Genomic DNA, 16,183 nt, shown 5'->3' with positions numbered 1-16,183 from the left:
ACGAGAGTACAAAAACAAGTGTGAGTGATACCAAATGGTGTTTTAATTATTTGGTTGACTTCCATTTGTAAACGGTGATCAAAAGGTAACTATGTAAGCAAAGTGTTTCAGTCAACCTACCTCTGGTGAATTTTTATCCATGTCTGTTAAATCTTTTGAAAGAACTGAAAGAGCGACATCTTTTTGAAGATGCCAAAGTGTTGTAGAGTAGATCTCCATGCCTTCAACTCTATAATTCTCAATCCTTCTAACCTCTGAGAATATTCTTTCAGCCTGAAACAGAAAAACTAGTAAGGGGAAAACAAGCTGATACAGCTTACATATATACAGGTAGGGCACTGGGCACTGGCTTCACAGGACCTAAATGTTGCCTTGTATTATGGTTTTTACGTGGAGATGTAAGAAATAACACAAGGTCAAATTGAGCAACCTGGCCTTGTGTTGCTACTTACAAAAGTCAAGAACATGAACTCTGGGGAAAAAAATATGTTTCCACCAAAAGACAGATAAGAAGTCTATACAAAGTTACCATTTAAAAAGGACATGCCAGTATTTTATTCTACAAAAATACAGGTTTAAGTTTTAATAATGGCTTTACAGAGTATCTCACAGGAAAGGTGATGGAAGGATGACTTCTGTTAACACAAAATCTATTTTTCCACTGACTTTTATTAAGGGATTAAGTTGTAAACTCTAGGGGAACAAACAGGTTAAAATGGTTTATGCAATATCTAGGATTAGCTTGACAATTTGTAACTTTCTTGAAATCTCTTAAAAGTTATAAAGTTTTTCAAATAGGCATTTAAGCCATTATTGGTTACAAGATGGCAAAGCTAGCCACCAGCCAAATACAGATACCTTTTCTTTAAATGGAGCCCTGGTGGCACAGTGGTTAAGAGCTCAGCTGCTAGCTAAAAGGTCAGCAGTTTGAATCCACCAGCCATTCCTTGGAAACCCTACGGGGCAGTTCTACTCTGTCCTATAGGGTCGCTATGAGTCGGAATCGACTCGGCTGCAATGGGCTTGGTTTGGTTTTTGGGTGTCTTTAAATATTTGGGTCACTGTTCTCTAACTGGGGTAAAAAACAAAATTCATGTATTTTTGAAGTATCTGTGAAACAATACAGGAGCCCTGGTGGCACGGTGGTTACAGTGCTTGGCTGCTTACCAAAAGACCAGCAGTTTGAATCCATTACCCACTCCGCAGGACAAAGATGTGGCAGTCTGTTTTTGTAAAGGTTTACAGTCTTAGAAACCCTATGGGGCAATTCTACTCTATCCTATAGGGTTGCCAGGAGTCGGAAACGACTTGACAGCAGTGAGTGGGTAAGACAACAAACTAGAAATAATTTTGAAAAAGGTTTGTCAAAGAAAGGTTTTGCCTGTCTGTGTACTGGCAAAAGGCCATAATCTAAACATGGATTAGGTCTCTAGGTGGCACTTGGCTAGTAACTGAATGGTTGGAGGGCCAAGTCCACCAAGAAGCACCATGGAAGAAGAGCCTGGTGATTTACTTCCATAAATTTACAGCCATTTAAAACCCTATCCACAATTCTACTCTGAAACACGTAGGGTGGCCATGGGTCAGAACACACTTGATGACAACAGGTTTGGTTTTGAGCAATGAATATGACTTTCTGACTACAAGCCTCTTTTCTTTACTAAGCAAAATTACAGGAACAGGTAAAGTCTGCATTTATTCTCTGCCTAGAAGAACATTTCCCCTCTATACCTTTGCATGGCTCATGAAGGGAGGAGGAACTTTTCTTCTCTGAGCACCACACTATAAAACAGCACCACACTTCGCTGTCCTCCAATCGCCTTACCAGGCTTTCTTTTTTCAGATGATTTATAGCTACTTGTCCCTATACATTTATTGGCTTACAATCTGTTTCTTTTACTAGAATGTAAGCTCCACGAAAGCAAGAAATTCTGTCTAGCTATATTGCAGAGCCTAGAAAAGAGTCTGGCACATGGTAAGTACTTAAATACATGCTGAACAACTGAAAATAAATACAGCAGAAAGTAATCTTATTACCAACTGTAAATAATCCACATCAGAGAAATTTTAGTAATATATAGGTTTATTAGAAGGGTGTTTTATTTTAGGTTTAGAAGGCAGAAGAGAAAATGTTTTGGTAATGAGAACTGGGGAGGTTATTAAATATGAAATTAGGCTTTTCTTTGGCTCTAGGTTAAATCATCCTCTCCTTTTCTGTCACAAACAAAAGACTTAAGCAACAAATGTAATTAAAATTAAAAGGATAAAAACCTGTGATAAGGATATTATGCCCTCAATTAAATACAACTTTCTTCACGGCATTCTTTAAGTTTTTAAAACATAATGCCAAAAATTCACCCTAGTAGAAAACTCCATATATGTTGTAGAAAGAATTTACAATACAATTTCATAAATACGTATTTCAGTTCCAACTAAATAAGGTACAAGTGTTCCACATAAGAATGTATTAATAACCCAGTTTTCTACAAATCTATCTCAAGTATTCTTATAGAATTTAAATTACTCATTCTTCAAAACAAGAAATAACTATATTTATAAATTACAAATTTTGAAAAAAAAGCATAAAGATGTTACAAAATAAACATTACCCTTTTAGATCTAACCTTCTCAAGCATGCAAATTTTAATTATCTCTAGAAAGGCATATATAACTGTTTTCTATACTTACCTGCATGTACTCTGAAAGTTCAAAATAGGCCCTTCCAATTTGGCACAGTACCCAACCCGTATTGTAGTGGTGAGAAGGTAGGTGGCTCAGTATATTTATAGCATCTTTGCAGTTGTACGAACACAAAGCTAGATAACCTTTCCCCATTTCACGAAGAAGGCTCATCAAACCTTCTAGGAGAAAACAATATAGTAAACAAAGGAGAAAAACACAACAAACCAGTCTGATTTTCTAGAAAGGCTAATTATCAAAAACTCATTAAAAATTTCAACATATATGTAGAAAACACTAAAGGCACTGTAATGAACATAAAAAAGTTTACTTAAAATAAGTGAGTAATAAAATAAAATACAAAGAAGATATTAAGCAGTCCAAACAGACCTGCTGCTGCTTTCTGTAGAGTAAAAGCCTGGATCTGCGGTGTGATTGTGGATATTTTCCCTTCTGAAATGATGGAAGAGTCCAGTTTTGTAATTTCCAGGCTATCATTTATGTTAGGCTGAGTTATTCCTCCTTTATTAGTTTTACTTTTTGTTTTTCTGTTTGGGATTTTAGGTGGAAACTTCATTTTTAATTTTTTACTATTCTCCTGTAAAAAGGGGAGGAAATCCCACACTTGTTATACTCATGTATTTTAGATTTCTCCTCTACCCTTTCTCAAGTATTATACATAAGCATGCAATCTTAATTTAAATATTTTCAGAAGAAATTTTTTAAAACAAAGGTTTTCAAAGGAATTTAATTTAAATGCAACAACTCTGACAATAAACTTCATTAACTGACTAGCTAGTGATTAAGGTAAGAGTCAACATTAAGTATTGCTCTTTTCTGAAAGTATATCATACTTTCATTTATTACTGAAAAATAAGAAAATAAGTAGATGTAATACTACCTAAGTGTCTCATGGGCATTAAAACTGGGAAGTCAAAATTGTTGATTTGTATAGTCAAAGTTAAAGACCACTTATAATATTTGTTAATGGACCAAGAAAATTTACAAAGGGATAAGGAGTCCCTCCAATTTGTAAGAACTTTTTATTTTGAAATAATTTTAGATCCACAAGAAGTTACAAAATTAATACAGAGAATTCCCATTTACCTTTCACCCAACTTTTCTCCATCTGACGTAACTATACTGCATCATAAAATCCAGGAAACTGGCATTGGTACAATACAGTGAACTAAACTACGGACCTTAACTGGATTTCATCAGTTTTCACATGCATTCTTTTCTGGTTCTTTGGTATATACTTCTGTGAAATTTTAACACACACATGGATTTGTGTAATCAACCACTACAACTAGGACACAGGACTACTCCATCACCTCAAAGAAATTCCCTGGCTTTCCTTTAGTAGCCATACACCCACAATCTTAACTCCTGGTACCCAGTAATCTGTTCTCCAGCACTATAAATTTGTCATTTCAGGATTATTACATAGTAATATTTATCAATGGGCTAAAAATTTTTATAAAATGTATAAGGCCATCCAAGTTAAAAGAATTTTTTTAAATTCTAAATTTAAGAAAATTTATTAGGATAAACTTAAGGGAAGTTGTTTACCAGGAACAGAGTTATTGATGAACAGAAATTTTGGACGGGGGATGTGTTAAGTTGACTTACAGACAACTTTAAATTACCTTGGTTGTGGAGCTGTCACTAGTAAAAAGTCGTGAACTTCTTCGAGGCAGTGCGTTTGGGGGAGATGTGATAGTGGGGCTCAATACCTGAGGTGTTGTACTAAAAAAAATTATAAAAGAAGACATTTATTTTTCACTCTGTTTATGATCGTTAATTTTGTTTCAATTCAATTTTTCAAAAAATATTCATTTACCATGTTTGTACTCTAAAGTTGATGAGTTTGGTTGGTCTTTTTCTTTTCCCCCTATGAAAACTCATAATTTAAAAACTATTCATGTTACCATAAAGTGGTAAAGGTTATAAAGCAGATCCCCATTCTGTTTGAAACCACTAATTCAAATTTAGAACAATCTAAATAAAAATTCTGGGCCAATAAATGGTAAACACATCTATAAGCCAATTATATCTAGCCCTCATTTGCAACCATTGCAAGTTAGGGAAAAAGGAAAAGACAGCCGGCCATAGAAATTCTAAATGTGGGATTACATCAACAAATGCATACCACTAGAACAACTAATACTTGAGAAATTACTTCCCTGTAGATTCAAACAGCTCCATCAAAGTTTATTCTGTTTAGAGCAAAAGGATTCTGATCATCACTTGGACATATTTTTTACTTTAAAGGCAAACCCTAAGATAAAAAAATTTCATTCTTAGAAAACAACCAAACTTAAAACCTGAGACCATCTAATTGAGAGTGTTAAGTCTATGGACTAAACTGCCTACAGTATGGGAAATCCTGCTAGTTACCTGAGTCTGGGGCAAAGAAGTATCTAAAAATAAAAAAGAGATGCTGACCAGTGAGTAAAGAATGCCTAGGGCTGTCCTTAATCTTTCAAAAGACAGAGCCCCAAAGCAGGAATTTCTACATGTGAGGTCATTTGGCTCAACCAATTCATTTTTAAAAGTACAATATCCTTTATTGGGAAGGAAGAACTATGTATGTGTCATTTACATTACAAACATGAATTATATTTTGTTCATATCCGTTACCGCTGAGTCGATTCTGACTCGTAGCAACCCTATACGACAGAGTAGAACTTGCCCCATAGGGTTTCCAAGGCAGTAATCTTTATGGAAGCAGACTGCCACATCTTTCTTCCATGGAGCGTCTGGTGGGTTTGCACCGCCGACTTTTCAGTTAGCGACCAAGCGCTTAACCACTGTGCCACCAGGGCTCCTCATTTTGTTAGTAAGATTGCCTGATCATAGAAAAGTCTTTTGCCTGAGAGGTGAGAGAGAATAATTTCACAGCACAGGGCAGCCTGAGAATGTTGCTGAGATTGCTTTAAACAGACAGAAGGCTGAATGAGGACAGCATAAATTTTGTGGGGTAAAAGTAAAACCAGTAAAAAGAGGTGTTCTGTGGCTGGGAAGGTGGAGAAGACAAACTCGTCATATGAAATAATTTTGGTTAGTGTTCTACTAGCTCCAAAGGCTGACATGACACAAGGACAAAATGCCCCAAATCTGACAGGCACCACAAAAATGAAGCAGGATGTTGAGTGATTTTGAAGTACTGGTCACATTACATGAAATATTTACATACTAATAATTATAGCTTGCATCTGTTTAACTAGGAGTTTGACAGTGAAAAGAGTGTGCTGTGGAATCAGACTGCCTAGGTTTGAAATCAGGTTCCACCGCTTACAAGCTATGTGAATACGTGTCAGTTGTTTTAAACTTCTTTTTTGTAAAGTTTGTATAACTAAGCATCATTGTTTTATGGTTTTCTCATATACTATAAAGTATTCTGATAGTTATTAAAAAATTATGGAAATAAATAAAAATCATTTTTAGAGGAAAATTTACATGGAGAAAATGCTACACAAACTTCCTTGGGCCATTTAGTTAGCTAAGAGTGCTATACCATTTAAGGAAAAAAAAAAAAAAAAACGTTCTAAATACAAAGAACAGACTTCTGCGGCCAGTCATGATTTTATAATATGGATCGGATTTATTCTCCCATATTAAACAACTACAACACCTAACAAAGTATACGAAACAGTGGTTTTCAGACACTGGACAACAGGTCTGAAAACATGTCTGAGGAGATTTTCAAGGCTGCAGGGGAGGCGGCCACAAATAGAGCCCAGTGGTCTCCCTGCATTGAGAAGAAAATGTTGAGAATTAGAAGAGGCCAAGGGAGCTAGAATTTGCAGGACAGAGTAGTGGAGAAGAGAAAGCTACAGAGAGGAGCTCCAAAGATCTGAAAGGGGATTTCCCTTGAGTCTTTACCTGAAAATATAAGTACAGTAGTGTGAGTAAATACCAGAAGCTGGGGGAAAATACCACTGGAAAGGAGCAGGCAGAACAATTCTTGGATTCAACCCCAGGCTGGGAATAGCTCACATTTCTGATAGCCAGAGCGGAGAAACTGCATAATAAATGGGCCATTGGGTAAAGTACTCGTATTGTTTCAATAGTGGGGCAACATTAATCCAGACTAAAGGCTGCTCCTTCCCATCCAACAAAGTTTAAAAAAGCAAGACTTAAAAGGATCAAACTGCTTCTAAGCAACTTAACTGCATCCCAGAACAAAATTTGAAAACACTTAAAGGGGGAAAAAAAAAAAATCTAGTACTTAACAACATAAAATTTATTGGCATCCAATAAAAAAAAAGCCAGGCATGCAAAGTAGCAGGAAAATAGGATCTATAATAAAGAGAAAAATCAATCAATAAAAACTGACCCACATATGACACAGGAAGAGAATCAGTAGATTAAGAACATTAAAAGAGCTATTATAAATACGTTCCATATGGTCGAAAAGGTAGAAGAAAGCATGGGCATGTTAAGGAGAGGCCCAAATCAAGCATCTAGAGATAAAAAATTCAATGTCTGAGATGAAAAATATAATGGATGGGATTAACAGAAGATGAGACATTACAGAAGAAAAGATTAAATAACTTCAATGCATAGCAATAAACACTGTCCAAAGTGAAACACAGAGAGGAAAAAGTCCAAAAAAGAAAAAAAAAAAAAAAGCAGAGTGTGTGAATTTGGAAGCTAAAGGGACAACTTCAAGTGATCTAACAGATATGTACTTGGAGTCTCAGAAGAAGTGAGAAGACATGGACAGAAAAAATATATGAAGAAATAATAGCCAAAAATTAGTCAAATTAGACTAAAAACTATAAGCTTGCTGATCCAAGAAGCTAGATGAACCCCAAGGACAAGAACCATGAAGAAAACTACACTAGGGTATATCATAATCAAATTGCTTAAAACTAGTGATAGAGAAAAAAAATCCTAAAACAGCTAGAGGAAAGAGACACATTACTGTACAAAGGAGCAACAATGAGAATGACATCGGACTTCTTGTCTGAGATAATGAAAACCAGAAGACAGTAAAGCAACATCTTTGAAGAAAAAAACTGTCAACTAGAATTCTATACCCAGTAAAAATACTTTTAAAAGCAAAGATGAAATAAAGACTTTTTTTTGACATACAAAAGCTGAAAGAATTTATTACCACCAGACATGGACAAGAAAAAATATTAAAGAAGTCCTTTAGGTTAAAGGAAAATGATACCAGATAAAAATCTGGATCTAAAGAAAGAAAGAAAAGAACACCAGAAATAATAAATACAAAATAGACTTCTTTGTCTTATTTAAAAAAATTTCTATAAAAGATAAAAGACTGTTTAAAGCAGAAATGAAAACTACTGTGGGATTTATAACATATGTAGAAATAAAATATATGACAATTGCATAAAGACAGTGGAGGAACATGGAAGTATACTGTTGTAAGGTTTTATACTATATGTGAAGCAGTATAATATTACTTGAAGGTAGATTCTGATGAGTTAGATGTACACTATAAACCAAAAACAACCACTAAAAGTACAAAATGAAAAGTAATTGCTAATAAGCCAATAAACCAAAAAAATAAAAAGCCAAGCCTGTTGCCATGAAGTTGATTCTGACTCATGGCGACCCTACAAGGCAGAGTAAAACTGCCCCATAGGGTTTCCAAGGAGCAGCTGGTGGACTTGAATTGCCGACCTTTTGGTTAGCAGCCGAGCTCTTAACCACTGTGCCACCAGGGCTCCAATAAGGCAATAAAGGAGATACAATGGAATCATCAATACAAGTGACATAAAGTTATTAATAGTTGATGCTTATTACAGTTACATTCAGTAGACTTATCTTTACATATTCTTTAGGACTAGCATATGTTGTTGTTGTTAGGTGCTATCCAGTCGATTTCAACTCATGGCTACCCATGAGACAGAGTAGAACTGCCCAAGAACGGCCCCACAGGGTTTTCTAGGTTGTAATCTTTATGAGAGCAGATCACCAGGTCTTTTTCCCACAGAGCCACTTGCATATACTCAGCCTATATAATGTTGCTTTGAAGGAATTCTCAGGATCCTTCTCATAACAGAGCCTCAGGCAGTTACTGTTACCTGTCTGCAAGCTGGTACTGAAGATGAGATGATTTACCATCCCAGCCTTACAGAACTATTGAGGCCTATTATATACATATATATATATATATTTAATATAGTCCAGGTATATATTTGTATCTGTTTTAATGTTTATGATATATGTTCAGTATTTTAGAAGAAGACAGAGTTGCATCTTTTGTAATATTAGTTATAATTTATTTTTGAGTCCTTGAATAGGGGAAAAAACCCCTATTTAACACCCTTTCTGTATAGAAATAAATTATTTATTTTATGATCTGGTTATAGACATGCACATGGGGGAAGAAGAAGGGGAGAATGAAAACTATCTGTACTTGACATACAGAGAAGGTTATGTGCATATGAGGAAAAGTATTTTGGAGGAGTGTTTAGAATATTTATTTTAGATTCATGATACAGAGTAAAAAAAATACTTCAGCTAAGTCTTTTCTTGATTTACATTATAATATTCAACTAAAACTTGTACTAGTCTTTTCAGTAAGTTAGGAATTTCAAAATTTATATATTCATAATTTATAACAGTTATTCTACTATTCCTGGGGGACAGGGGTAAAATCCTGCCTAAACTGAAGAAGTAAGAAGAATCAAGTTTTACTGCAAGAAAAGAAGGGAAAATGCTAGTTGAACAATGTCAAATAATGACAGCATAATAAATACCTTGTTTGTGGGCCAGAACTTTGTGTTTGTGCAACAAGAATTGGAGTTACCTCTCGACTATTTCCACTCTGTGAGAATACAGACTTTGTTCCGGTTTGGCCGATTCTGGCAACAGACTGTAAAACACGAAAAATCTAAGGTTTGTGAATTATAAACTGCAATGTAAATGATAAAAGACACCACAACTAGCCTATCTGCATTCTTCCAATGAAAGATTTCATAATATATACGATCATCTTAAAACTACTGAATTATTCAATAAATCATTATTTATCTAATATGAACATCAGCCTATATCTTCATTTTAACCTCAGAGTATTTTTATTTCTGTGTTATCCTTTCAATTGTCCCTTTAGTTTCAAAGGAAAGGCCCCAAGTTCCGAGAAGATACTCTTTTTATCTTATTGTGCTCATCCTCCATTTATCACGTATCTTCTGTATTTGGGGCTAGGTGCTGGGCACTAGAAATAAAAAGAGTTTTAAGACAACCACTATTATCAAGATTATGATAAAACTTATCACACTTAAAAAACAACAGTAAGATTTTATTCTACTTCTCTGGCACTTAGTAAAAACAGCTTTATCGGAGTTTAGAGGAGAAGATAAAAATATCCAATTACTTCCCAAATTCTTAGGATATTGCTCTTAGACTTACTATTCTTTTTTGGTATTTCCAATCGTTCAAAAATACCTCCCTTGGAGAAAAAAGCAAATCTTTGCTTGCCCCTTCTGTTTCCTCTGATTTATCACCTTATTTCTATTTGTTTTCATCATCTAGCTTCTTTAAAAAGTGATCTATGACTACTGTGTCAGTAGTTTTTTTTTTAAACACCAGATAATTTTGAAATTTACTGCCACTCTCTCACTACAAAATCACTAATAATCATGTTCTCACCAGATCTGAAAGCCTTATTTTGACCTTTCCTGCATTCCATGTCATTGATCATCTCTTCCTTTTTGAAACTTCATATAACTTCCTTGGGTAAGAAGGGATCAGGGGCAGGAGAGGATGAGGCAGTAAATGACTTTTATTATTTGGGCAATGAAGCTAACTCTTGTCTGTTCCACTTCCTAACTTGTCCGTTCTACTGCCTAACTTGCCCTTGGTAGACATGGCTCTCCTGGTTTTGGCCCATCTCACCTGGCATGCTAATAACTACCATCCTATCATACCGTTTTCATGGCTGTAATAAACTGATTTCCACAATTACATTTCACTCTTGTAACAATACAAGAGCAGGTAGTTCCTAACTTCTAAAAATCAGGTTTTAAACAATTCATATATAAACTACTTTGCAATCCCTTGTCACTAGTCTTAGAGTTCCTATTATCACTTACTAAGGAGCTATTATTGGGGAAACCCTGGTGGCGTAGTGGTTAAGTGCTACAGCTGCTAACCAAAGACTGGCAGTTCGAATCCACCAGACACTTCTTGGAAACTCTACATGGCAGTTCTACTCTGTCCTATAGGGTTGCTATGAGTTGGAATCAACTCAACGGCAATGGGTTTGGTTTTTCTGGGTAAGGAACTACTATAGCAAAAATTTTTTGGAGATTCTGAGGTTCAGGAATGGAAGAGATGTCAAAAAAAAAAACAAACAAATAGTACATCTCTAGGAGAGTAAAGGAGCTCTGTCAATCATTCACATATTAGTATGACTTATTTAGCTTCCATTTCTTGAACATTTATTAGGTTCCAGGCATGGCAATAGGCATGTTACATAAACTAATTTAATTCTCTCAAAAGATATACTGACACAGATACACTTTAAACAAATGGCACTTTGGCCTCTACTGCCACAGACCTATATAAAGGAACATTATAAAATCTTAATTAAAAGAAATTAAAAGTAAAAATCTGAATATGTTTATTTAGCTATATGCCTAAATAAACCAGACTTTTGAGTTACAATCTTACTTGAACAAAAGAGCAACCAGCTCTGTGTAACCTACGATACCCAGGAGGCTATGATGATGACATACATTCTAAGGTACAAGCATTTATAAAAAGTTAGTTTCACTGGAATGACCTTTTGTGGTAGTTGCTAGCGCCGTCGAGTTGATTCTGATTCATGGGGACCCCATGTGTGCAGAGTAGAACTGCTCCACAGGGTTTTCAAAGCAGATCGCCAGGCCTGTCTTTCAAGGCACCTCTGGGTGGGTTCAAACCGTCAACTTCTCAGCTAGTAGTTGAGCACTTAACTGTTTGTACCACCCAGGGACTCCTGAAATGACCTTTAATAGATTGGAATTTTAAATGAGTTTCTTTTACCAATACTAAGCTACATTTTAAACGGAAAGTACCTTTTTTGAAGGGGCTCCGGTAGATGGCACATCAATTACAGAAGTTGTATTAGTGTAGTTTTGTAAATAGGATCCATCTCCAGGACTTGGGGTTTCTAATGGCAAAATCCCAAAACTGAGAAGAGGTTGAAATCAAGGTGTCAAAAAGTCATCAAGGCATATATAAAGCAGCAGTATACTTAAATTAGAAGGTCTAAAAGGAAGAGAATGGCAAATCAGTCTTGGGGGCAGTGAAGATCTGAGGGGCAGATTAAAAGTAAGCTGTGAATGTAGACTATTCCACCCACCATAACGAAGATTTTAAAAAAGAAATCAAACAAAGAACTAAATTGAGCAGCAACTAATGATCTCAGAAGCCTTATTAGAAATGAAGAAGAGTGGCTTTATCAAAGCTAAGATCCAAATGATAAAAGTACTTCAAAATTTTGGAATTTAGACACGATTACAGCAGGAAATGTCTCTAGAGAAGGTTGAATGTCTCTATTCATATTTCATATTGATAGATGTAAATCCTTCCTCAATATTTTGGAAAGCAACACCTTAACAATAACTACTGCTGATTTCATCATAAGCATACCAATGTCTCAAAGGGGTCACAGCTACCCACTGCTGCAGAGTCATAAGGACAATATTTTTTAATATACACACTAGCTGAAAAATATGTGTTTAAGAGTTTTAAGAATTTCTGCAACATTTAATATTATCTTTATCACATGTAGTATACTTCTTTTATTTCATTTTCTGAAAGGAGAATAGTTCCATGATTGATTTATTAAGTGCCTCAATTTCCATACTGATTTAGGAATTTGCCGTTCAGATTAATTTACATGACTAATTAATATGAATTATTATAAGATCATTTATTATTATGGCATATTTTAAAGTATGTTTTTTTGTCTTACCTTGGGGTTAATGGACTAAGAGCAGCTGGTCCTCCTAGTAAACTCCGACCAGTTTTTGGTTTATTTTGAACCTGTTTAGATAATATGGAAGTTCCCGTTCCAAGAGGGACAGTGTCTGGTGAAATTACAGCTGAATCAATATAAGACACCGAGGAATCTGTATTTAAGGAGTACTTTGAATTGGAAGATTCTAAATTCAGTCTGTTTAATTCCTGAAATAGAAATTTTCTACCATGTCATTTACCATATATTATTTAGTTCAGATCACGCTTTCTAAATTTCACAATATTCTGAACACTTGAGTATGATACACTTACAATTGTATCTTGGGGTGTTTCCGTAAGAACTGTCTCAGGTTGTCTGTGAGATAAACTATGATTAGATACTAGTGTTGTACAAGAGTTGGGCAGACAATTACTAAAGTTCTGTAAAGATGTTAATTTAAATGTTTGGTCAGGATCTGGCTTTTCACCTGTGAAGACAAAAAAAAAAAAAAAAAAGGAAGTGAGGATTAATTTTTTTCAAGTATGCACAAATCAGCTGAAATAAAACCTTATCCAGAGTTTTAAAATTCTCCTGTCTGTTTCAGCTAATCAAATTTACCTCCCAAAAGACTATCTATCAACTTATGGTAAAAAAAAAAAAAAAACCAAGATAAAGCTATACATTTAGGAAATAAACTAAACTGCAAGGATTCTGATTTTCAATATAATAAATTACAAGAAAACGCAGGTTTCTCTGTTTGTTTTAAACCAGAAAGCAACTATCTCTTTTTTCAAGGCAAAAGACAGGGGTGGCGGGGGTGGGGGGGCTGAAACTATTGTAGATATTAAAGTTTTAAGCACTTCCATGTATCTAGACGCAATAATGATTTAAAATGGTCCTTTATGCATCTCACAGCATATACACTGTCCATGTCTTATTCATGTAATAGTTTCTGCCCCCAAAATTCTATTAATTTCATTGGACAGTTCTTATTCAGAAAGTCATTCTGGCTAGTGCTAAACTTATAATACAACGCATTCTAAAAGACACAGGATGATATTTAAGTGAGATTGGCTAAACAGAAGAGGCTACTGGATTTAATCTCTGGGGTAATGTAAGGCCACATTCCTGAAACATATGATTCTAACTTATTTCTTGTCCTCAATTTTAACAGCCCTTAGCCTTGAAAAATCTTTTTCTTGTGGATAGATGATTTATATTACTCTCTAAAAATTAATCAAGAAAAACAGAGGATGAAATGGGGTAACCCTCCCCCCGCCACCTCTATAAACCTACCTATTTCACATAATGATTCAAAGGGGGACCAGAGGAAAGGATTTAAACTAAGGCTCTTTTGGTAACATTCTGATCCTTTGGCAAGTCGATCTGTCTTGCTGTAGAGAGAAACAAATAGATTAAACAAGCAGGAAAACCCAAAACATTCATTATAAAGAAATTTTTCTAATAGAAAATTAGATAACTCTTATATATGTTCTAAGAGCACTCTTCTTGACGCTTTCCTCAATTATCAATTTCCCCTTTTTCACCATGCTCCAATCACCAGAAGTTACAACAGTTTAGCCCAAGTCTGGTGGAAACACAGGATATGAACTGAAGGAATGCTAACAAACTAAACTATCACTGTCTTATTGAATATTAACACCGCTTTTAATTTCCTGTCAGATACTTAGTTACTGAAGGAGGTATGAAAAACATCCAAACGCTTCAATCTTATTCCTAGTTTCTAATAAAACACCCCAGTGGCAATCCTGAAAGTGACTTAAATGCATATTTAAATGATCAGATCTTCTAACAAAGTAGAGGTGGTAGCTCTTAGTGAAAAGTAAAATTTGTTTCTTTTAAAATCAGGTATAAAAAGGCTTACATTTGGAATCTAGACAATACTTCTGGGAACATATATACTTGGAACAATCTGGGATTATCAGAATGGCATTGCTGCCTCTCTAGCTTTTAAACGAGAGGAGGTGGGATTAGTGGTTACGAAGACACACTGGAACTTTCAGGTAAAAAATACTAATTACTTGATCTAAGGTTGAAAGTTTTCAATACCAAATGGAGAAAAATAAACAGCAATTCTTCCGAAACTCTATAAAGTTTTATGAAGGTTCAGATGGCATCTAGCCAAGACTTTCAAAAGAACCCTAAGTTAAACTATCAGTTACAACATGTAATCAGACTATCAGTGTCTCCTCTAAGAATTGTAAAGATGATCCCTTGGGGAACTAGATACTAGTTTGCCTCATTCCTCAAATTTGCAAGTTAGTAGAAACTAGAATAAATGAAAAAATAAAGAGAAGAAAGTACCACTAGTTGAAAGATATTCAGCTTCCTGAATGTGCCTAACATGAGCCAATAACCATACTGGCAGAGAGGAGCAGGAGCCCAAGCTAACTTTTGGACAACTTAAATAAGTTTTGCCAAAGTCTATACCAAAAATTGTTCAGATGAAATTTTAAAAAGGCAAAGTAACTGTTACAATATTGACATAATTTTCTACCATGGATAGAAAGAAGGATACCTTAAAAATAGAAAACACCGTTTCCTGAAGCTAATAAATCGTGCTTGGGAATTTGTAACATAAAGCAGAGAAAAGGAAAATACAGGAAAATCTTCACATCTGAGGAGTATCCTAAACTTCAAACAGTTCTATGACCATTTCTTCTATATATTTTCTCTTGTAATTTCTAAATAAATCCATTCCTTGTGTCCTAAGTCCTCTTCTTTATATAATCTCCTCTTGTGATAATCACTTGTATGGAGATGATGCCTAAATCTACTTTCTTGACTTAAAACTTAACTTTCCTCTGCTTGCTGGATATTCTTTTAGAGCATGTTTACAGCAGTGTAACATATAAATCAAAAAAGCCTGTTGCTGTCCAGTTGATTCCAACTCATAGCGACCCTATAAGATAGAACAAAACTGCCCCATAGGGTTTCCAAGGAGCGGCTGGTGGATTTGAACTGCCAACTTTTTGGTTAGCAGTCAAGCTCTTAACCACTGCGCTACCGTATAAAAAAACAAAAACGAAAAATAACCAGACTCGTTGCTGTATAGGGTATGTTTATTCTGTGTGTAACGGTGGACACATGACAGCAACATTTATTATAACCCACAGGACTGTAACACAAAGAGTAAATCCTAATGTAAATTACGGACTTCAGTTAAAAATAATGTATCGATATTGGTTCAATTGTTTAACAAATGTAGCACAGGAATGCAAGATGTAATAGGAGAAATGATGTTTGGGGAGGCGGTAAACGGAAACTCTGCTTTCTGCACAATTTTGCTGTAAACCTAAAACTGCTCTAAAAAATAAAGTCTATTAAAAAAATCCTACTTAGAGACATAATCAACTCACTTTTCTTCCCTGGACTTGGTCCTGTGTTATCTACATGACTGGCTGTAGATCAGACTGTGGTGATCCATATGGTTTTCACTGGCTGATTTTCAAAAGCAAATCATCAGACCTCCCTACCCCATCTTAGTCTGGAAGCTCCGCTGAAACTAGTTCACCACCATAGCAACACGCAGCTTCCACTGATGGACAGCCA

The 16,183-nt window shown here is 35.2% G+C and overlaps 1 protein-coding gene across 12 annotated transcripts in view; it reads right to left on the bottom strand.

Moving 5' to 3' along the window:
* Positions 1-16,183, bottom strand: part of CDC27 (cell division cycle 27) — a 63,786-nt gene that overhangs the window by 23,424 nt on the left and 24,179 nt on the right. For 4 of the 12 annotated variants that reach the window (XR_010318330.1, XM_064270978.1, XM_064270972.1 and 1 more), the window contains exons 5-13: positions 13,907-14,004; positions 12,943-13,097; positions 12,626-12,837; positions 11,724-11,838; positions 9,420-9,553; positions 4,329-4,428; positions 3,070-3,277; positions 2,689-2,861; positions 121-273 (exon numbers count right to left, since the gene is read on the bottom strand). Coding sequence is in view for 11 of the 12 variants with exons in the window: in XM_064270978.1 (XP_064127048.1) it covers positions 121-273; positions 2,689-2,861; positions 3,070-3,277; positions 4,329-4,428; positions 9,420-9,553; positions 11,724-11,838; positions 12,626-12,837; positions 12,943-13,097; positions 13,907-14,004 (1,348 nt within the window). In the remaining variant the exon portion in view is untranslated. The remainder of the gene's footprint in view (positions 1-120; positions 274-2,688; positions 2,862-3,069; positions 3,278-4,328; positions 4,429-9,419; positions 9,554-11,723; positions 11,839-12,625; positions 12,838-12,942; positions 13,098-13,906; positions 14,005-16,183) is intronic. The other 8 variants (XM_064270979.1, XM_064270974.1, XM_010594540.3 and 5 more) reach the window with 3 other exon arrangements.

This window comes from Loxodonta africana, chromosome 18 (assembly GCF_030014295.1).
Source record: "Loxodonta africana isolate mLoxAfr1 chromosome 18, mLoxAfr1.hap2, whole genome shotgun sequence".
NCBI lineage: Eukaryota > Metazoa > Chordata > Mammalia > Proboscidea > Elephantidae > Loxodonta > Loxodonta africana.
Note: the sequence above shows the minus strand (reverse complement) of the source record. Positions and strands in the feature narration are given on the sequence as shown.